The 22,632-nt window shown below is 45.9% G+C and overlaps 1 protein-coding gene across 5 annotated transcripts in view; it reads left to right on the top strand.

The window, feature by feature from the left end:
• The window catches only part of LOC132870999 (gastrula zinc finger protein XlCGF26.1-like), a 241,713-nt gene that overhangs the window by 180,527 nt on the left and 38,554 nt on the right, over positions 1-22,632 (top strand). For 2 of the 5 annotated variants that reach the window (XM_060905126.1, XM_060905122.1), the window contains one exon: positions 5,184-5,455. The exons of the other annotated variants lie outside the window; for them this stretch is intronic. In XM_060905126.1, coding sequence (XP_060761109.1) covers positions 5,267-5,455 — 189 coding nt within the window. In that variant the 5' untranslated portion in view covers positions 5,184-5,266. The remainder of the gene's footprint in view (positions 1-5,183; positions 5,456-22,632) is intronic. 5 annotated transcript variants of the gene reach the window in all.

Below are 22,632 nucleotides of genomic sequence, written 5' to 3'. Positions count from 1 at the left end.
AGAGGAAAAAAATGGGGACACTATTGCTTCCATTCGGGACAATACAACACAGAATTCGGGACCACTGGGGGACACAAAGAAAAAAAGTTAATTTCGAGCCCTGACAGTGTAGAAAAGGCTGTTTTCTTTCGGGATAGAGGAGTCAAGGGGGTCTGCCAATATCCCTTTGTTAAATCAAGTGTTGGATAAAAGCGAACAGCACCTAATCGATGAAGCAACTCACTGCGAGGCATTGGGTATGTGTCAAATTTAGACACCGCATTGACTTTTCTGTAGTCCACACAGAACCATACCGACCCATCGGTCTTGGGACCCAGGATCACTGGGCTGCTTCAGTCACTGTGCGACTTCTTGATTATGCCCATTTCAAGCATGGCCTTGAGTTCTTCCCGAACCACCTGTTGTTTTTTTGTTGTTGTTGTTTTTTGTTTTCTTTTGTTTTCAGGCAAGTGGTAAGGGCGGCTACACACCACCCCGGGGGTGTTTCAGTGTGGTGTTTTATGAGGTGGGTGCAGCCGGGAAGGGGATGAGAACACATCGGAAAATTCCTTTTGCAACTTAGCAACCTCCGTGAGTTGGGCCGGTGCGAGAGGTGGTCTCCACAAGGGACCGGATCGATTTGAGTTGTTATTTTTGTTTTTACCTCTAGCCCCAGCTCCACCTTCTCCGGAGCTACCAACGCCAATGCAACAGGGACCTCCTTGTTCCAATGTTTTAACTGGTTGAGGTGGTATATTTGCAGTGCCCCGCCCCTATCCGCTTGCCTCACCTCCTAGTTGATGTCCCTGACTCGCTGTGTGACCTCAAAGGGCCCTTGGCAATTTGGAGCTCGACGTGGGTAATAACACAAGTACCTTGTCTCCCGGTATGAACTCTCTAAGGCGCGTGCCCGTCGTACAGCCAGACATGATGTTCTTGTGCCTGCCGTAAATTCTCTTGGGTTAAGTATGTGATGACTGTCATACTGCAAATAACAGTGGCTCGAGCCATTTATCCCAATTATGTGCATCTTCACTTACAAATTTCCGAATTAAGTTTTTGAGTATCTGGTTGAATCGTTCCACAAAGCCATTTGTTTGTGGGTGATAGACGCTGGTGCGGATAGATTTAATTCCCAATAACCCATACAGTTCGTGTAGTGTGCGTGACGTAAATGTAGTGCCTCAGTCAGTCGGGATTTCTTTCGGAATCCACACTCCGGAGATAACATGGAGGAGCGCCTCTGCAATACTGCATGCTGAAATATTGCAGAGAGGCACCATTGACGCATGACGCAGAGTCTCATCTCATGACTGCTCTAATGAAAAATCCTCGAGGGAATCCCAGAGAGATGGAGGAGGGGCAAGCTGCTCCTCACTCCTCTTATTGCCCTGACGCGGTGCTGAAGTAGATGGCTCTGTGACTGCTTCCCCTGTCAATGCCACACCAGGGTCTCCCCGTGATGTACAATCGCAGGACCCACCCTTTACTATGTGTTCCATTAAGCCTTTGAATCCCTACCAATCAGTTCCCAAAATCAGCAGGTGGGTGAGACGAGGATTAACCACCACCTTTCTTCAATGCTTTTCTCCCCTAAATAGAATGTGGACGGACACTAATGAGTAGTTGTGAATATCCCTGTGCACACAGAACCTTCATCACTTGCCCAATGCCTCACCTTGCATCAACCTTTGTTTGATTGAGGTCTGATTACTGCCGGAATCCACCAACACGTGATTTGTACTGTATCCCCTTGAACACTTACCGGTATACGATACACTCAGGCCCAGTGGTCTCTGGCGTGTCGGGGATTCGGACCACAGCTCTCACCTCCAATTGCGGAGCACTGACTCTGGAGATGCCTGGGCCCCCCGCAGTGCCAGGACACTAGCCCAGGCTTCCCCTCTGCACCGGCGTTATGGGCATCACTCACCTCGGGGGGGGGGGACTGACATGGAAGGGGAAGATGGGCCCCTGCCTCCACCTCCTCATTGGGGGAAGGGGAGAGGAGAGAGAGAAAAAGGGAAGAGGTGACTCATCCGCCTGCCGTTGGAACTGCCTCCAGATGGTCCTTCGCCAGCTCAATGGCTTGATCCAGCGACGCCGGGTGATGACACTGGACCCACTCCGCCATTCCTTTTGGAAGTTGCACAATGAACTGTTCCAGTGTCACTAGGTCGATGATCCCCTCGGCATCGCAGTCATCTGCCCTCTACCACCACCGGCAGACATCCCAGAGCTGTTGGCCAAACGCAAATGGCCGGCTGACCTTCTCCCATGTCAGTGTCTGGAAGCACTGGCAATGTTCCGGGGAGCGGCCAACATACTGCAGGATGGCTCACTTCAGGTTGGCTTATATGAGTAGGCTGTTGGCGGCGAGCTGTGCCTCTCCAATCAGTAGCAGAAGTAGGCACGCCATGCGCTACTTGACCAGCCACACTCACGCTTTGACCACTTGCTCAAAGAGTGCTATAAAGGCTTCCAGATTGTCCTGAGGGTGATGTAGGGAGGGTCTGCTGTGGTGGCAGTTGAGGACCCCGCCGATGCGAGCAAGTGCCAGAACGCCTGGCGATCTTCCTGCTGAGCCAGCATCAAGACTTTGAAGCGTTGTTCTTGCTTCTTCCGCAGAGTGATCACTGCTTGATGCTTGTTCTGCTGGGCAGTAGCGAGGGCATGGATGAGATTTTTGAATGGCAGGGATTCCAAGTGGTGGTTCCTTTCCGTACTCCTGGGCTTCAGCACCACTGTAACAAGTCCCTGATGTGGGTGGAGTACAGAAGCACAGCAGGCGGGAGATATTCACACACACTTATTTTGGCTTTTCAGCTTCACACTCACTCGATTTTTAGGACACACACACACGCAGTCGTGTTCTGGTCCAGGGAGCTCTCTTCTCTTTGCTCTTCCCGTCCTTTTCTATCCTCCATCATCACTGCAATGCACGCGCGGGCACACACATTATTTGACAACAGGTATATTGACTTTGCCACTCACCTTCCCCAGCCCCGCCCTCCATTCACAAACTGACACTTGGCTGCACCCCCGCTGCCATACTCCTCTTTTCCAAATGCAGCCCATGCTGCGTCACAAAACACACCTGGAGGAAAGTGCTTTGTGCTCTCTTCCCCACATGCATGAGCTCGCAGAAGACCCCAACCAGCTGTGATATAATAGGGGCCAAAGAGTATGCTCTTCAGCATGACCCTGGAATGGGCTGTTCAATAAGCACATATGGGTGTGAGAGACAGGAGTCCAAATATTTGTATATGGATTTAGGGGCGTCAGTGGCGCAACTCCAGGGTCTTGGATTCAGTTCTAAGCTCGGGTTGCTGTCTGTGTGAAGTTTTGCAAGTTCTCACCCACACTGACGGGGGTTCCTCTGGGTCCACTGGTTTCTTCTTCAGCAAATAGGTTATGCTTAAATTGCCACTAAGTGATTTTTTTTTATTATTACAGTAAATATGGATCCGAGATGTATGGTATTGGGGGGGAAAAATGCCTAGATTGAGAAATGACAGAATTGTCAGCAAGCTCAAATAGAGAGGTGCCTTGGACTATTTATTTTTACTTACTTGCTGTGTGGTAGGGGTGTGCAAAAATATCGATACGGCGATATATTGCGATACTTTGTCTTCTGATTCAATATCGATACTCAAAATTTGAATATCGATATTTTTTCAAATAATAAATCATGTTTCATACGGGTTGTCAATCCAGTACGACTTCCGCACCTCCGCGAGGTGTCGCTGTGCCACTCCCTCACTGCAAGGCACTCTTCGTCTTCTCTTTTTTCCCCGGTGGTTGCAGTGAGGAAAAAAACAAGCAAGCATGGCTGTTAACGTAAACCTAGAGACGCCGCCGAACTTTAAGGCAGATGTTTGGAGGCACTTTGGATTCCAAAGGAAAGGAGAAAAAAACAGTGAGCCGGTGTTCTGTAAAGTTATCCTACCTCTTGGATTTGTCCTACCAAGCCTACTGCGCATGCGCGAAATCCAGGAAGGTAGGAAAATTCAACAGTAGTTTTGTCCTACCGATCAGCTGGGCTGATAGAAAATCGGTGAGTATTTCACGCATTTGCCGATTTTTATGTTTTGTGCGTATGGGTCGAGTCTTTGGCCGAGTCAAATAATTTGTAATGCCTTGTTTTGAATAATAAACCGGTCTGTATAAGAACTTGCTAATCCATGTGTTCTGCGCATGCGCAGTAGGCTTCACGCATGCGCAGTAGGAGACTAAGATGCACACTGCACTTTTCAATGTGTTTCAGTGTGTTGTTCCTGCAAAATAAGCACAAGTTAAATGTTCTCAGGTATATGTTCTCAAGTTTGCAAAGAACAAATTGATATTAGTGTTAGCACTGAAATGTATGTGCAGTCTGCAGTGCAAGTTTTAAGTTTTCATAAAACAATTTGATTCTGCTTGTTAAGCAGCACTGATGTGTCCATGCTTACAGAAAAGTTGATAATACTAGCACAGAAATGGGAATTTTCTGTATGTTGTAGTGAAGCAACTCTTGGTTTTGCCAGCAATGGAATAGAGACAAATATATATGTCTGGCAAGAGTGTGTAGTTATGTATGTGAAATGTAATTTTACAGTGGTCAATAAATTCTGATTTTCTTCAGTGACACAGATATCGTGATGTGGTTGAAATTTCTTGCAATATATCGATTATCGCAGAATCGCTGTACCGTGATGATATCGTTATCGTGGGCAAAATATCGCCATCATATCGTGAGGTATCTGGTGATACCCAGCCCTACTGTGTGGGCAGTTCATTTTGTTTGTACCTGCATGTGATTTCATAACAAATTTGGGATATTCTGTTTCCCAGAAGATAAGCAAACAAGTAACCGAATTTAAAATGAGAATGAGCCTGACCAGGCAAGTCCTAACAATACTGCAAATGCATCATACAGTGCCACAGTCATGTTAATGAACATTGTTTTATTTTACCCTTCAAGCTTCATACCCGATCACTTGTTTACTCCCACAAAGAAGTAAAAAAAAATTGTACTCGTATACCTTGTTGTCCTGTGTGATCTCAGTCCTGATGGACACCTCTCGTCTCAGCTGTTCATTAAACCTTACTGGCAAGCTTTCTTTGAATAATCTTTATACAGTACTAACATACTGTATATGGTCTTTAGATATACACACACATTTGGGCCTCATTTCTTCCTGTTGTGTTTTCTCTACTCCCAGACTGCGAAGTTTGCAAATCCTTCTTCCTCAACAAATGTGAGATTCATGGACCACCTGTCTTCATCCCAGATACTCCTGTTCCCATGGGAGTCCCTGACCGAGCCAGACAAACTCTTCCTCCTGGGCTAGAAATCCAGAAGTCCAGTATCCCTGATGCAGGCCTGGGAGTGTTTAATAAGGGGGGTACTGTTCCAGTAGGTGCACACTTCGGACCCTACCAGGGAGAGTTGGTAAACAGAGAGGAAGCCGGGAACAGTGGAGACTCCTTGGCTGTGAGTTTGTCATCAATTTATTATAAAGATTGTATATTTTTAAGTAAGAAAATATGATGACTAGATGAAGGTATCTCCAATTAATATCAGTTTCTTCTCGTCAGTGATGCGTGGAGTAGTGGTGTAAATCACAAATTTGATCACAGTGCGATCCTACATCAATTTTTTTTGCCAGTGTGGTGGAAATTCACCTGTTAATAATAGAATTACTAGTAACACCTGAATAATGCTCAAGCAAATATTTCTTTATTGTATAATTTATCCCTCTGGGGTTGAGAGCTCCATCGGCAAAGCTCGACAGGTTTAGAATGAATAGATCATGTATTTAGATAAATATCTTGGAATTTTTTATCGTACAAGCATGACAAACATATTGACAAACTTTATACAGTGGTGCTTGAAAGTTTGTGAACCCTTTAGAATTTTCTATATTTCTGCATAAATATGGCCTAAAACATCATCAGATTTTCACACGAGTCCTAAAAGTAGATAAAGAGAACCCAGTTAAACAAATGAGACAAAAATATTCTACTTTGTCATTTATTTATTGAGGAAAATGATCCAATATTACATATCTGTGAGTGGCAAAAGTATGTGAACCTCTAGGATTAGCAGTAAATTTAAAGGTGAAATTAGAGTCAGGTGTTTTCAATCAATGGGATGACAATCAGGTGTGAGTGGGCACCCTGTTTTATTTAAAGAACAGGGATCTATCAAAGTCTGATCTTCACAACACATGTTTGTGGAAGTGTATCATGGCACGAACAAAGGAGATTTCTGAGGACCTCAGAAAAAGCGTTGTTGATGCACATCATGCTGGAAAAAGTTACAGAACCATCTCTAAAGAGTTTGGACTCCACCAATCCACAGTCCGACAGATTGTGTACAAATGGAGGAAATACAAGACCATTGTTACCCTCCCCAGGAGTGGTCGACCAGCAAAGATCACTCCAAGAGCAAGGTGTGTAATAGTCATCGAGGTCACAAAAGACCCCAGGGTAACTTCTAAGCAACTGAAGGCCTCTCTCACATTGGCTAATGTTATGGTTCATGAGTCCACCATCAGGAGAACACTGAACAACATTGGTGTGCATGGCAGGGTTGCAAGGGGAAAGCCACTGCTCTCCAAAAAGAACATTGCTGCTCGTCTGCAGTTTGCAAAAGATCACATGGACAAGCCAGAAGGTTATTGGAAAAATGTTTTGTGGATGGATGAGACCAAAATAGAACTTTTTGGTTTAAATGAGAAGCGTTATGTTTGGAGAAAGGAAAGCACTGCATTCCAGCATCAGAACCTTATCCCATCTGTGAAACGTGGTGGCAGTATCATGGTTTGGGCCTGTTTTACTGCATCTGGGCCAGGACGGCTTGCCATCATTGATGGAACAATGAATTCTGAATTATACCAGCGAATTCTAAAGGAAAATGTCATGACATCTGTCCATGAAGTGAATCTCAAGAGAAGGTGGATCATGCAGCAAGACAGCAACCCTAAGCACACAAGTTGTTCTACCAAAGAATGGTTAAAGAGGGATAAAGTTAATGTTTTGGAATGGCCAAGTCAAAGTCTTGACCTTAATCCAATGGAAATGTTGTGGAAGGACCTGAAGCAAGCAGTTCATGTGAGGAAACCCACCAACATCCCAGAGTTGAAGCTGTTCTGTACGGAGGAATGGGCTAAAATTCCTCCAAGCCGGTGTGCAGAACTGATCAACAGTTACCGGAAATGTTTAATTGCAGTTATTGCTGCACAAGGGGGTCACACCAGATACTGAAAGCAAAGGTTCACATACTTTTGCCACTCACAGATGTGTAATATTGGATCATTTTCCTCAATAAATAAATGACCAAGTATAATATTTTTGTCTCACTTGTTTAACTGGGTTCTCTTTATCAACTTTTAGGACTTGTGTGAAAATCTGATGTTGTTTTAGGTCATATTTATGCAGAAATATAGAAAATTCTAAAGGGTTCACAAACTTTCAAGCACCACTGTAAGTATAAAGGAGAAAAGTGACAAACTTAGATCATCAAAAAAAACCTCGAGGCTCACCAAGAAATTCACATGGACAGCTGGCACTGCGAACAGATCATCCTCCCACCCAACATGCCACCAATACCTTTCCTCCCAAGTGGAGTGAGGTGGTAACAACTGTACGTCGGTCAAGAGCTGCATCGTCCCCTGGGCCCAACGGAGTACCATACAGGCTTTACAAGAATGCTCCAAGATGTTTTATGGTTCCTGCAGAGACTGATGACGGTGGTTGTGGTAGAAACAAGCAATACCCACAGCCTGCAGGAGGGCAGGGGGTGTCCTAATTCCAAAGCGAAAGGATTCTGCTATCGTCAACCAATTTTGCCACATCAGTCTTTTGAACATTTGAAGGGAAGGTTTTTTTTTCAGCATTTTGGCTCACAGGCTGACAGCCTACCTTGAGAAGAACTGCTATATCGACATGTCTGTTTAGAAGGTGGGGATCCCAGGCTTCTCTGGGTGTTTGGAGCATGCAAACATGATCTGGCATCAAATCCAAGCTGCCAAAAAAGATGGAAGAGACCTCCATGTTGTGTTCCTGGACCTCATCACTGCCTTTGGCTTAGTCCCTCACAATCTCTTTTGGTCTGCTTTCAGTTACTTCAGTGTCCCAGAGCCCATCACAGCCCTAGTCAAATCCTATTTCCAGGACATACAGCTTTGCCTTGCAACTGATGAATTCACTACAGCATGGCAGTGTCTGGAAATTGGCCTCATGGCAGGATGCACCATCTCCTTGCTAGCTTTCACCATGGCCATGGAGGTCATCATCTGGGCCTCTCGGTGGGTGGTAGGAGGAGAGCAGCTCAAACCTGGTCTCCAACTCCCTCCTATCAGGGCATACATGGATGATATGACCATACTTACAACAAGCAAGCCCTGCACTAGGCGACTACTGAAGAAGCTCCAAGAGAACATAGAGTGGGCTAGAATAAAAATAAATCCAAGCAAGTCCAGGAGCATTTCAGTCGTCAGAGGGAAGCTGTTCGAGCAATGCTTTTACATTGGTGAGGAGCCCATACCAACGGTGGCAGAGAAGCCTGTTAAGAGTCTTGGACGCTGGTACGACGCAACCCTCAAAGATATAGACCAAGCAGACCAGATTAGGTGGGATACTATCATTGGCCTGGAGAGCATTGACAGGTCCTTCCTACTGGGCAGGTTGAAGCTCTGGTGCTTTCAGTTCTGTCTCCTCCCCTGGCTGTTATGGCCCTTGATCATCTATGACAGTGATTCCCAACCACTGTGCTGCAGCACATTAGTGTGCTGTGAGAGATCATCAGGTCCACCGTGGGACATTATCCAATTTCACTTAATTGTTCCCAAAATTATTTATTTCCTGCAAATAATTTGTCTTCATTCATCTATGCCAGCGACGTATAGTGACTGGCAGAACAATTAAATACTCTTCCAATAGATGGCAGCAGGTAGCTAATTAACCTGTGTATCTACCTGTTGCCATTCAAACAATAGAATTAGTAATGCTTTGGGTGTGACAACGGTGATAGCGATAGTCAGGGATGATCGTCAGGGACGTTGCCAGAACAGGTGCGTTATTGTTTCCGGGTCCATCTCACACAATGAACAGTCCACACAAATGTCTCTCTTTTAAGCATATAATGCTTGGCAGGATAGTATCTATGAATCAGTTCGAAAGACACCTCCCTTACTTTGTTTGTTTGTAAAGAAGTATCTGTATGGGAGGTTCCACACACTGTTCCAGTTCAGGTCACCAACAAGACCAACCCTCTACTCACTTCCACAGAAGTGTCATGTTGTTTTGAGCTTTGCAATGGTTTTTAAACTAGCGTTTTGTATCGGCAAAAAGATATGCCCCTCGCACTGCCGAGTTAGCGCTTTCCGGTTGAAATCGCAAAAAACAAACTGTCTCAAAACACATCTGATTGACGTGATTGTGGTAGCAACTCAACGTATGCACTCCCAATAATGCGAAAACAGACCTAGAAAGCATATCACTCTGGATTATTCCTTTAACTTCCTTCTGCTTAACTCGGACAAGACTGAAGTGCTTGTACTCGGACCACATGCAGCGAGAAGTAGGTTTTCTGATCACACAGTAACTCTGGATGGCCTTTGTTTCTTCACGTGCAGCAGTAAAAGACCTCGGGGTGATTATTGATGCCAGTCTTTCATTTGAAACTCATATCGATAACATTACCTGGATAGCTTTCTTTCATCTCAGAAATATTGCTAAGATAAGAAATTTAATGTCACTACATGACACAGAAAAAATAGTTCATACTTTTGCTACCTCCAGGTTGGATTATTGTAATGCCTTCCTGTCTGGATGTTCCAATAAGTGCATAAACAAACTCCAGTTAGTTCAAAATGCAGCCGCAAGAGTCCTTACTCAGGGATGAGAGTTTTCCGCTTTTCGGCGGATTTCCGCTTTTTCTGAGTAAAAATCGACCTTTTTATATTATGCCAAATCCATTGAGATTTTTTTTCATTTATTGAGGGGGGTTGGGGTATGTTCCTTCGTGATACTCAAGCGTAATTCATTCCTATGACGATGTTACATGTTTACGTTTTCGCCATCTTTAGTCTCGCTAAGTCTCGTGGTAGAATATGTGTTATCTACAATGTAATTGGCCAAAACATTGATGGCAAGAGCATGATAGCCAATCATAACAGTTCTTACAAAAGAGAGGACTGACAAGCTTTTGTCTTTGGCCAAAAAGCTGAAGTCGAAATGATCAAATGAAAATGAGAAATGACTGTGAACTAGAAATAATTGTATAAAGTGTACATAGACATTATCCCATAAACTTGGCATTCGTTTGATTTAATACATTGAACATGTATATGATAGTCAGTAAATCTGAATTAATGCTGACAGATTTGAAAACTTAAATATTTAAAAATACTTTTTGAAGAAATCATATGCAACTAATGAGGACATAGGGAGAAAAGGTCAGTCACCCTAAGAAATTTTATTTAATATATGAACAGTTTGATAATTAATAGAACTTAAGTTTAATGTGAATTTAGTTTGTCATTTTTGTTGATCATGAATTATAACCATACCCTTGAATGTAGAATGTGATTTTATTTTGAATTCAAACAATACTCCTGTTGATTTGAAACATATTTTCACGTAAATATATAAAAAAGACAACAGATTTTTTTTAATCTACTACAGCTCAGATTGCAGGAAAAGTGGTTTGTAAGGCCTTATTTTTCAAAAATTTCCTGGGGGGTATCCCTCCCAGACCCAACCCCCCCAGTTGGCTTCGGGCGCCTTCGCATACCTTTATCTTGTGTTCTGCTTTTTTGATGACCACCCACTCTCATCCCTGGATAGATAAATATTTGAAAAGAAAAAGTGCACAATCCAAACGGGGCCCTGGAGAAAATGCTGACCCGGATGAAGGCCCTAGTATGAGTAGAGGTCAGAAGAAAGCAAAAAAGGTGATTTTCCACAACCTATCTATGCGAGCTGGGCTTTTCAAGCATGACTGCTATAAAAACTAAAAAAGGAGAGTGACTATGAGCTGTTGAAGATCTTCGTGTGCGTCTTTCTTCAACATAGGAAGTATAAGTATGAGAAGAAAACAGTAAATCAGAAAGCTGCGCACATTTGCGCGAAAGCTGCGCAAATGTGCGCAGCTTTCTGATTTACTGTTTTCTTCTCATACTTATACTTCCTATGTTTCATGGACTGTAATGGCATTTGCTTATATACAGAATTTACTTTGATGAAATTATAATCAGACACTCCAATGCCCCCCCTAAAAAAAAAAAAATCGGATCTGCGCGATTCAGCCATGAAAAAGGCGGCATCCGCCAAAAGGCGCACCGTTCTGTTTTTTTTTAAATTATTATTAGAAGGCACATCGAGTTTAGTCCTGCCTTGGCCAGTGCATTCTGAAAGTATGTTTCGGTCTGTAGCCAACAATGCATGTTATTGCAGATCATATCTCTCCACACAAACTAAAGGCGCAGATGCCAACTTTTGGAGGGAAGGGGATAGAATGACATGACAGCGGTGTCTGGAGGGGGAGTGACAAACGCAGCTTTTATGTCTGTGAGCCAAGTCGGTGACGGCTTCAGAGCAACTTCAATACCATGTAGTAATGGCGTGTTGATATTGGTAACGGCGTTATAACGATTGTAGCCAATTAATTAGATTACCCGGCATTATAACAGCCTTTATTTTAACGTCGTTATTCCCATCACTGAATGTTATGTACTTCTTCTAGCACTTGACTTTATTTTCAACGCCATCATGGCCAACTGAAACTGTCTCTAAGCTGGAGCCATTTGTCCTCCGCTCCAATACAAACCCCTCGACATCAGTGCCGTGTTTGACTAAATTTTTCGTGCTGTAGAAAAGGTAATGTGAGTGGAGGGCAGCGACTGGGACTGAATGTGCGGATGCTTGCGGTTAGATTTAGAATATATTCTAATAATTCCAATTCTAGAATTTTAAACTCGTAGGTTAATCGACTTTAACTGGCTAATGAGGCTCAGTGGTCGGTCAAGATTTTTTTTAGTTTTCGCCATCCCTTATATATGTAAAAAAATTAAAATAAATAACATGTTTTTGTGATATTTTTGTTTGGTGGTGTGCCATGGGATTTTTCAAATGTAAAATATGTGCTGTGGCTCAAGAAAGGTTGGTGTAGCAAGTGTTCTAGGTGGGTGGAGTACAGAAGCACGGCAGGCCAGAACTGAGTTCTCAAAACTCGTTTATTGTAGCTTTTCAGCTTAACTACACACACACGCACGCACGCACGCACACAACTATCCAGGTTGGGAGTAGCTCCCTTCCTCCGCTCTCCCTCTCCTCTTATAGGGCACAGTCACTGGGGAAGACACACAAACACAGGTTAATTCCCGTCAGGTGCAGTGATTCCGCCACTTACCATCCCTGACTCCGCCCTCCATTCACAGACCGACGCTTGACCATGCCCCCGCTGCCACATACCCCAACCGCCCGACTCAGGCCGGGCAGCCGTCCGGCCTGCAGCCAACTCCCCCCCCCCCCCCCCCTTGACGGGAGAGGAAGTCCACCACAACCATCTGCGCGCCCGGCCTGTGGACCACCTCAAACTTAAATGGCTGGAGTGCCAGATACCAACGGGTGATCCGCGTGTTGGCATCCTTCATGTGGTGGAGCCACTGCAGGGGCGCGTGGTCCAACCAGAGGGTGAAAGGGCACCCCAGCAGATAGTAGCAGAGGGCAAGAACTGCCCACTTGATGGCGAGGCATTCCTCCTCTATGGTGCTGTACCTGCCCTCGCGCACCGAGAGCTTGCGGCTGATGTACAGCACTGGACGGTCCTCCCCCTCCACCTCCTGGGACAGAACAGCCCCCAGCCCTCTGTCCGATGCGTCTGTCTGTAAAACAAAGGGGAGAGAAAAGTCAGGGGAGTGTAACAGTGGCCCCCCACATAGTGCAGCCTTTACCTTAGAAAAAGCCTGCTGGCATTGCTCCATCCACTGGACCAGATCTGGTGCCCCCTTTTAGTGAGATCAGTCAGCGGGCTGGTGACGTCCAAGTAATTGGGTATAAACCTACGATAATAGCCACCCAACCCCAGGAACTGCCTCACTCCCTTTTTGGTCTTGGGCCTCGGGCAGGCCGCAATTGCTGCTGTCTTATTGATTTGGGGATGCACCTGCCCATTGCCCAAGTGGAAGCCCAGATACCGTACTTTCACCCGCCCAATCGCACACTTATTCGGGTTGGCTGTGAGCCCCGCTCGCCTCAGCGACCCCAGGACGGCCCTCAGGTGTTTTAGGTGCCGCGGCCAGTCATTACTATAAATAATAATGTCATCTAAGTATGCGGCCGCATAGGTGGCGTGGGGGCGGAGGACCCTATCCATAAGCCGCTGGAACGTAGCGGGTGCCCCAAACAGCCCAAACGGAAGTGTGATGAACTGGTATAAGCCAAACGATGTGGAAAAGGCCGTTTTCTCTTGGGATAGCGGAGTCAAGGGGATCTGCCAATATCCCTTTGTCAAATCCAGTGTTGAATAAAAACGAGCCATGCCTAGTCGATCGAGCAACTCATCAATACGAGGCATTGGGTATGCATCAAATTTAGAGATCGTGTTGACTTTTCTATAGTCCACACAGAACCGGACCAACCCATTGGCCTTGGGAACCAGGTCCACCGGACTGCTCCAGTCACTGTGGGACTCCTTGACAATGCCCATTTTGAGCATGGCCTCGAGTTCTTCCCGAACCACCTTTTTCTTGTGTTCGGGCAGTCTGTCAGGGCGGCTGCGCACTACCACCCCCGGGGGCGTCTCAATGTGGTGTTCTGTGAGGTGGGTGCAGCCGGGCATGGGCGAGAACACGTCAGAAAATTCTGTTTGTAACCGGGCGACCTCCGCTGGCTGGGTCGGGGAGAGGTGGGCTCCACAGGGGACCGGAGCGGTGGGTGATGCCGATTTTCCCTTTTCAACCTCCGGCCCCAGCTCCACCTTCTCTGGAACCACCGACACCAGCGCCATGGGGACCTCCTCGCTCCAGCGTTTTAACAGATTGAGGTGGTATACCTGTAACGCCCCACCCCTGCCCGTTCGCCTCACCTCATAGTCAACGTCCCTGACTCGCCGTGTGACCACAAAGGGTCCTTGCCACCTGGCGATTAATTTAGAGCTCGACGTGGGCAATAACACGAGTACTTTGTCTCCTGGTGTGAATTCCCTAAGGCGCGTGCCCCTGTTGTACAGGCGGACTTCATGTTCTTGAGCCTGCCGCAAATTCTCCTGGGTTAGGTGTGTGAGTGTGTGGAGTTTTGCGCGCAGATCAATAACATATTGAATTTCATTTTTGCTCGGGGAAGGTCCCTCCTCCCAATTTTCCCGCAGCACATCTAGGATGCCACGCGGCTTGCGCCCATATAATAATTCAAACGGGGAGAACCCACTTGAGGCTTGTGGGACCTCTCGCACTGCGAAAAGCAAGGGTTTGAGCCATTTATCCCAGTTACATGCGTCCTCGCTTACAAATTTTTTAATTATGTTTTTGAGGGTGCGATTAAACCGTTCAACTTAGCCGCCCGTTTGTGGGTGATAAGCGCTGGTGCGTATCGGCTTGATTCCCAATAACCCATACAGTTCGCGCAGTGTGCGTGACATGAACGTAGTGCCTTGATCAGTCAGAATCTCTTTGGGGATTCCGACTCGAGAGATGACGTGGAAGAGTGCTTTTGCAATACTATGTGCGGAGATATTGTGAAGCGGCACTGCTTCTGGATATCGCGTTGCATATTCCACCAGAACTAAAATAAAGCGATACCCTCATGTTGACCGATCTAATGGCCCAACAAGATTCATCCCAATTTTTTCGAACGGGATCTCAATTCATGGTAGAGGGCGCAAAGGCACTTTTGGAATGGCCGCTGGATTTACTAACTGGCATTCGCGGCATGCCGTACACCACCTACGGACATCGCCGCGAATCCCTGGCCAATAGAACCGCTCCATTATTCGGGCTAGTGTCTTATCCTGCCCTAAGTGACCAGCCATGGGAGTAAAGTGAGCCGCCTGGAATACCAATTCCCGGCGGCTCTTTGGGATCAAAAGTTGGGTTATTTGTTCCTGAGTTTGAGTGTCATGCGTCACTCGGTATAACCTATCCTTAATAATGGAAAAATAGGGGAAAGACAGGGTGGCGTTTGGCTGGAGCGTTTGACCATCGATTACTCTCACTTGGTCAAACGCATGCCGCAGAGACTCGTCTCGCGATTGCTGTAACGGAAAATCCACGAGGGATTCCCTGAGAGAGGGAGGAGGAGCCTGATGCTCCTCACTCTGACGCGGTGTAGGTGCAATCACAGTTACTATTAATATTAAGTGATCAATCTCATTTAAATCAGTCTCATTAAATTTGACGGTTAATCATTAAAATGAATCAATCCCATTGAATCGTTTAATTTGACTCATTTGAATTGAATCATACCATAGAATCAGTCTCATTTGAATTGTTTGAAGTGAATCATTTAGTGAATCGTTCAATGAATCGTTTAGTGAATTGTTCAATGAATCATTTAGTGAATCATTTAGTGAATCGTTTCATTAATCCTGGATAAATTACCAAACAGCTGAATTATGGTATATTTCCAAATTATTATTGATCACTTACCATATTACATAAATCGGCACCTTTTTGAATTCTTTGAGAGATTGGGAACTTCAAGATATTGAACACCAACAGGAAGAATACACACAGCTTTGATAATAAATGAATTTATTATAACAAAGATAAAAATAATCAGTTTATATACAAGCAGTGAGGTGTGTAGATGTGTGTGTGTGTGTGTGTGTGGTAGGCCCTAGACTAGGCCCATGTGTATGAGGGGGTTGTGAAGTTTGGAATGTTGTTATCTGATGTGTTGGTATGTGTGAGTGTGGGGGAAGGACTATGGCCTAGCTAAAGTGTGTTTGTTATCTGCAATCTTGGGGGAGGTGAATCCTCATGGTTTAGTGAGCACGTGTTTTCTAAGTAACAAAGGAATTCCACACTCATAACATTATCAAACCCCCTGAAGTCTTAATAAGGTCAAAATGTGCGTTAAGGGGGCGTCGTGGCTCAGGTGGTTAAGGCGCCATACCATGAATGCGGGCGACCCGGGTTCGATTCCGGCCCGAGGTCATTTCCCGATCCCTTCCCGTCTCTCTCCCGCTCATTTCCTGTCTCTACACTGTCCTATCCAATAAAGGTGCAAAAAGCCCAAAAAAATATCTTTAAAAAAAAAAAAAAAATGTGCGTTAAGGAGATTGAGGATATTAGTAAAGCATGCACAGCCTTTATAAAATTATTGAGAGATAACAGAACAAGATAAATCAATTCAACACTTCAGTTTCTAATAGTGTAAACAGATAAACAGTTTCTGAGTTTATAATTCACACTACTTCATAAACAACTTATTAAGACTAGCTTAATTATATTATTTTGCCCAAATGCCAAAGTCTTACTCAATACTGCCTGTAGCAAGATAAGAAGAGATGATGTCCAAGACTTTTGAGCTTCGCCATTGTAGAGCTTCGCTGTTCATGAAGCACGTGAGCCTTCTGTAGAAAGCGCGGAGAGCTTCTTGGGTCCAGCGTGATGAGGAGAGGATTCTTGATCCGAATTTCAGCGTTTGTGAGGAAAAGTCTCTGATCAGAATAATATGCACAGCGCTTTTTAGTCAGAAGGAATCTGGTCGCTTCCAACTTTTGATTAAAACTGTGTTTGAGCGGCAGTCGTGACGTCACTTCTAATACGAATAAACCAGTTGTAACTCACTGAGTTTAAAATCGCGCGATCTTAGATTTTTACCTTGGCCAAGGGTAAGAAAGAAAAGCGCGAAACTTGTGGATCTTGCAAGAAAGAAAGAAAAACGTCTTTTTGATAGAGAGCATCCCTTTTGTGCATCTAGATTTCTTGAAAACCAGACACCAGGGACAAAAGGGCTGAGCATTCGCGGGTTGTTTTATGCTCTCGTTGGAAGCAATGTAGATGATCCCGCCCAGGCGTGACGTAGGTCACGCAGAAGTTGGCTGGGAGTTGTAGTTCTTAGACACAAAATGGCGGTGATGACGTAGATGGCTCTGTGACAGCTGCTGTCGCCAATGCCACTCCGGGACCTCCCCCCGCTGAACTACGACAGGACCCGCTCTTCACTAAGTGCATCATTAAATCCCGAAATCCCAGTCAATTAGTCCCCAAAATTATCGAGTGGGTGAGGCGAGGATTAACCGCCACCTGAACTCTAAATTTCTCCCCTTGAAACAGAATGTGGACCAACACTACAGGGTAGTTTTGAACATCCCCGTGCACACACAACACCTTCACCAATTGTGCTCTCCCCAATGCTTCGTTTTGCCCCAGGCTTTGGTGGATTGAGGTCTGATTACAGCCGGAGTCCACCAAAGCCTGATATGTTTCCCCTTGGATACTCGCCAGTATGCGATACGCTCCGGCCCGATCGAGGGCGGTTCCTGGCGCGTCAGGGATCCGGACCACCGCGCCCACCTCCATTGCCAAGCACTGATGCTGGAGGTGCCCCGGCTCCCCGCAGCGCCAGCACACTGGCCCAGGCTCTCTCTCTCTGCACCGGTGTTCCGGATATCACTCACCTGGGGGGGGGGGGGGAGACACAGACACGGACGTAGGAAATGGTAGGACACTGCGGGTGCGGCGGGCCGGCTGGGGTGGAGCCGGCCCCTGCCTCCGTGGTGGAGGAATGGGGTGAGGGAGAGGAACAGGAGGGGAGGGAGAGAGGAGGGGAGAAGGGGAGACACGCTGTCCTGCCGTAGGAACGGGTGCCATATGGTTCTCCACCAGCTCAATGGCCTGATCCAGCGACACCAGGCGATGGCACTGGACCCACTCCGCGGTTCCTTCTGGAAGTCGAGCAACGAACTGCTCCAGCACCACCAGATCGATGATCTCCTCAGCGTCGCGGTTGTCGGCCCTCAGCCACTGGCGGCAGACGTCCCGGAGTTGCTGGCCAAACACGAACGGCCAGCCAACCTCCTCCAGGCGCAGCGCGCGGAAGCGCTGCTGCTCCAGAGTGCGCCCCACGCGCTGGAGGACGGCCCTGCAGAGGTCCGTGTAGACCAGCCGGCTGTAGGCGGGGAACTGTAGTGCGGCCAGCTGCACCTCGCCCGTGAGTAGGGGGAGGAGGCGCGACATGTGCTGTTCCACCGGCCAACCCCACGCCTCTGCTGCCTGCTCAAAGAGAGCGAGGAAGGCCTCGGGGTCATCGTGCGCACCCATCTTCGTTAGGGTGAGGTGGGAAGGGCCCGTGGAGGTGGTGGACCCCGCTGATGCGAGTAGGTGCCGGAACGCCTGGCGATCTTCCTGCTGCGCCAGCACCAGGGCCTCGAACCTTTGCTACTGTTCTTCCTGGAGGGCGACCAGTGCCTGGTGCTGGCTCTGTTGGGCCATGGAGAGGGCATGGATCAGGTCCTTGAAGGGGGAGGACTCCATGGGGCTGTTCTCTCCTGCGCTCCGTCCCAGGTTTCAGCACCACTGTAGCAAGTGTTCTAGGTGGGTGGAGCACAGAAGCACAGCAGGCCAGAACTGAGTTCTCAAAACTCGTTTATTGTAGCTTTTCAGCTTAACTACATACATACACGCGCACACACAAGTATCCAGGTTGGGAGTAGCTCCCTTCCTCCACTCTCCCTCTCCTCTTATAGGGCACAGTCACTGGGGAAGACACAAACACAGGTTAATTCCCATCAGGTGCAGTGATTCCACCACTTACCTTCCCTGACTCCGCCCTCCATTCACAGACCGACGCTTGACCACGCCCCTGCTGCCACAGTTGGGAAACACTGATCTATGAGATCCCACTTTCCAAGGTTGAAAAACTGGAGAGGCTGGCTAGTTCATTTGTGAAAAAATGGCTTGGTCTCCCCAGGTGCATGACCAGCACAGTCCTGTATGGGAAAGGTATTCTTGAACTTCCAGTATCCATTCTAACAGAGGAATACAAGTGCTCCAAAGTTGGGCTGGAAATGACAGACAGAATCCCATGATCCTTATGTTGCCTGAACAGCTCCCATTCTGGAAACTGGAAGAAAGTGGACCCCTTCACTAGCTACGTAGCAGGCAAAGTCATCCCTTAAGCATCAGGACATCATTGGTCATGTGCAGCAAGGGAGAGAAGACCTTGAGCTTGGAGAAAGCAATGTATCCTGGCACAAAGCAACACCACCACAGCACCAAGGTCTTGTAGTTGAGGAGGTATGCCACCGAGAACAAGCAATGAGGTGCGCAAAGGCCACTTCTCAATCAAAGCAAGGGCAGTGGATGTGATGGGAGGGGTTGAGAAAAGAAAATTCTCTTGGAGGGATCTGTGGAACATGGAAGCACATCAAAGCAGCTTTGTCATACGAGCCACCTATGATGTCCTGCCATCTACAATCAACCTCAACCAGTGGTACGGAGAAGACCCTACATTGCCCCCTCTGTCAGCCTCCGGCCAACCTGAAGCACATCCTGGTGTGCTGCAAAGCAAGCCTGAAACATGGCTGTTACACCTGGCAACATGACCAGGTGCTGAAGTGCCTTGCATCAATGCTGGAGACCAGGCGGACATCCATCAATGCCCTATCTCCTCCTTCATAGGCCTATCGCTCATCTGCAATTAAAATTTGTCAGTGCAAAAGCAAAATATGATGAAGCCCATACATCCAAGCCACACATCGGCCAGCTAGGTGGGGCGCGAGACTGGAAGCTATCGGTGGACTTGAACCAGTGGGTCTCCTTCCCAGCTGAGATCGCCGCAACAAATCTCAGACCAGACCTCGTGCTTTAGTCCTCCTCACTTTGCTCCATTTACATAACAGAGCTGACCATGCCCTGGGAGGATGCTGTGGAGGAGGCATATAAGCGCAAAAGCTTGAAGTATACCGAGCTGGCAGCTGATGCTGAGCAACGTGGCTGGAAGGCTAGGGTCTGCCCAGTTGAGGTTGGCTGCAGAGGTTTTGTTGGTAAGTCATCCACCAGGCTGCTTAAGGGCATGGGAGTCAGAGGTCAAGCCCAACGGCAAGCCATCAAAGCCCTTTTCCAGTGCCGCCGAACAGGCCAGTCGGTGGCTTTGGATTAAGAAGAGAGACATCACCTGTGCCCCTAAATAACAGCCGCTCCACACCTGGGATGCCAGATTTCGCCGATGAGCCCTCTGGAGGTGTTGTGGGCCTATCATCGAAACACCTAAGAAGGAGGGTGCCCACCTGATGACCCCAATGAAGCTTTATTCCTCTTTATTCCACCCAAATACCATTAGGGCACCCACCTGGAGAACCTCAGTTTGCACGTCCTTCCCCACCAGTGTTGGCTCAAGTAGGTGCACTCTGCAAGGGATTGTACCAACTAGTCCTAAAATAGAACTATACACTTTCCTATGTGCCCATTACCAAATAATATTATATTTTTTTTCAATTACCTAAATTAGATGAAATAAAAAAAACTTGTCACCTTACTCAGTCACATTGGAGTCAGAGCGCTGAGCTCCCACTTACGCATTCTTAAAAGACTGTTCGCATGGCAACAGCATGATCATCACTTTCACTCTTTCAGTTTTGATTGGTTTCTCTTTTGTGGTGGGAACATCCACCATAAATGGGATAAAATCTATCAGACATAGTTGAGGCTATTTGGAGGTAAAACTTGATGGCACGTGGATTTTATGTGCTTCAGATGATTGAGGACAGTATTTCAATTCATGATTCCTTTCATGATTCAAGACAGCAATTTGATTCAATTCAATCTTGAGAACTGCGACACTCATGATAAGCAGTGGCCTTTTTTTTTTTTAACTCTGACTCGATCCAACCGAAAATCAACTGAAGTGTAAATATTTTTTCCATTTCTGATGAGCAGATCGGTTGATATATGCATGTGCTGTAGTGCATACACAGGAAAAATGACAGAGTAATTTTTCCAGAGTCAAAAGTATTTTCCTCAGTAGTAGTTAACTTTGCTCTATTTTGAGTTTAGAGAGTAAAATTTAGAGCTAGAGTGGGAGCAAAATTACAGAATAATTGTATAACATAGTAACAGAATTGGATGTGGCTCTGAACTGAGTAAAATAGTACAAGAGTTAATTTCAAGACACACTAGTCAAATACCAAAATAAAGGCAAATAACCGATAAATGAAGCTGTTGTAAAAAGCAGTTTTAGAACTGTGTTGGAATGTGTGAAAAAACATTGCCTTACCCATTGTGATTTGACCTGATGGGATTAAGAGTTGATTTGATGGGATAGAATATAAGTCTTTATTGTCCACATTGTGGAAATTCATCTTTGGCCCCACAAAACATAAAAACATATAATACATATACACAAGACTTCACAGCAGTACAGCAGACACAAGAGCTTTTCACACCATGTGCTTACAGACCCCAAGATCAAGTGGCCCAATATAAATAATTTTGTAAATAGAAACACTATAATAAATATGTAAGTCCCAGCAGTGTCATTTGTACAAGGGGAAGTTAGGCACCTAGTTATTTATTTAGTAAAATAATGGAAGATGGTATGAAGGATTTCTTATAAGTGTTTCTTGTTGTTGAGGGTACCCTGTATAGTCTTCCTGAGGGGAGTTTTTCAAGTTCATGGTGAAGTGGATGTGAGGAGTCTTGAACTATTTGCAAAGCTTTCTTCTTTGTCTGAGTTATGTACAATTCCACAAGCTGCCTCTGGGGGTCCCGTATGATCTTACTGTCTGTGTTACTTATTTTTATGAGCTTGGTTTTGCTATTGGCCCCAGGATTCCCATACCAGTATGTGATATTGTACGTGATAACACTCTCCAACAGACTATTATAGACCATCCTCAGAATTCCTTTGCTTATGTCAAAACTATTGAGCTTCCTTATCAGAAACAATCTTTGGCTTGCCTTTTTAAACATGTAATCTGTGTGTTCTTTAAAACTAAAGTTACTATCCAGGATAGTTCCTAAGCATTTAAAACTGCTCACAATCTCAACATGTTGGCCCCCGATAGTGACTGGCTGACATGAAGGTTGCCCTCCCCTAGCGCTGACAAGAAGTTCTTTGGTCTTGTCAGAGTTTAGGAGCAGAGCACTCTCCCCACACCATGCCACAAGGTGGTCAATATGCTCAAAGTAGGCCCTCTCTAGCTCTCCATTTCCTCTGACCATTAGACCAATCATTGCCATGTCATCAGCATATTTAAACAAGCTGAAATTACTGTTACAGATCTGCATTTCATTTATGTACATGGAAAACAAAACAGGAGACAAGACGCAGCCCTGAGGCACTCCTGTGTTCAAATTAGCCTCATCAGATATGTTACCCTGTACAAACACTCACTGAGGACGATCGGTTAAAAAAATCCTTGATCCATAACAGAAGGTGGCCATTGGTATCAAGTTTTAGCAATCGATCTAATAAAGTATTGGTCCTGACAATGTTAAAAGCTGAACTAAAATCAATGAATAAGAGTCTGGCATAAGTCTCAGAGTGCTGAATGTGTTTACAGACTGTGTGAATTAAAGTTAAGGTAGCATCCTCAGTACTACTTTCTGGTTTATACACAAACTGTAGACTAACAAATGTAAATTTGCCAGACATCCCAGTCCTACTCTTTCCATACATTTACATAAAATGCTGGTAAGGGCAATCAGTCTGAAGTCA

This window comes from Neoarius graeffei, chromosome 22, assembly GCF_027579695.1.
Source record: "Neoarius graeffei isolate fNeoGra1 chromosome 22, fNeoGra1.pri, whole genome shotgun sequence".
NCBI lineage: Eukaryota > Metazoa > Chordata > Actinopteri > Siluriformes > Ariidae > Neoarius > Neoarius graeffei.
This window is presented reverse-complemented; position numbering and strand designations above follow the sequence as displayed.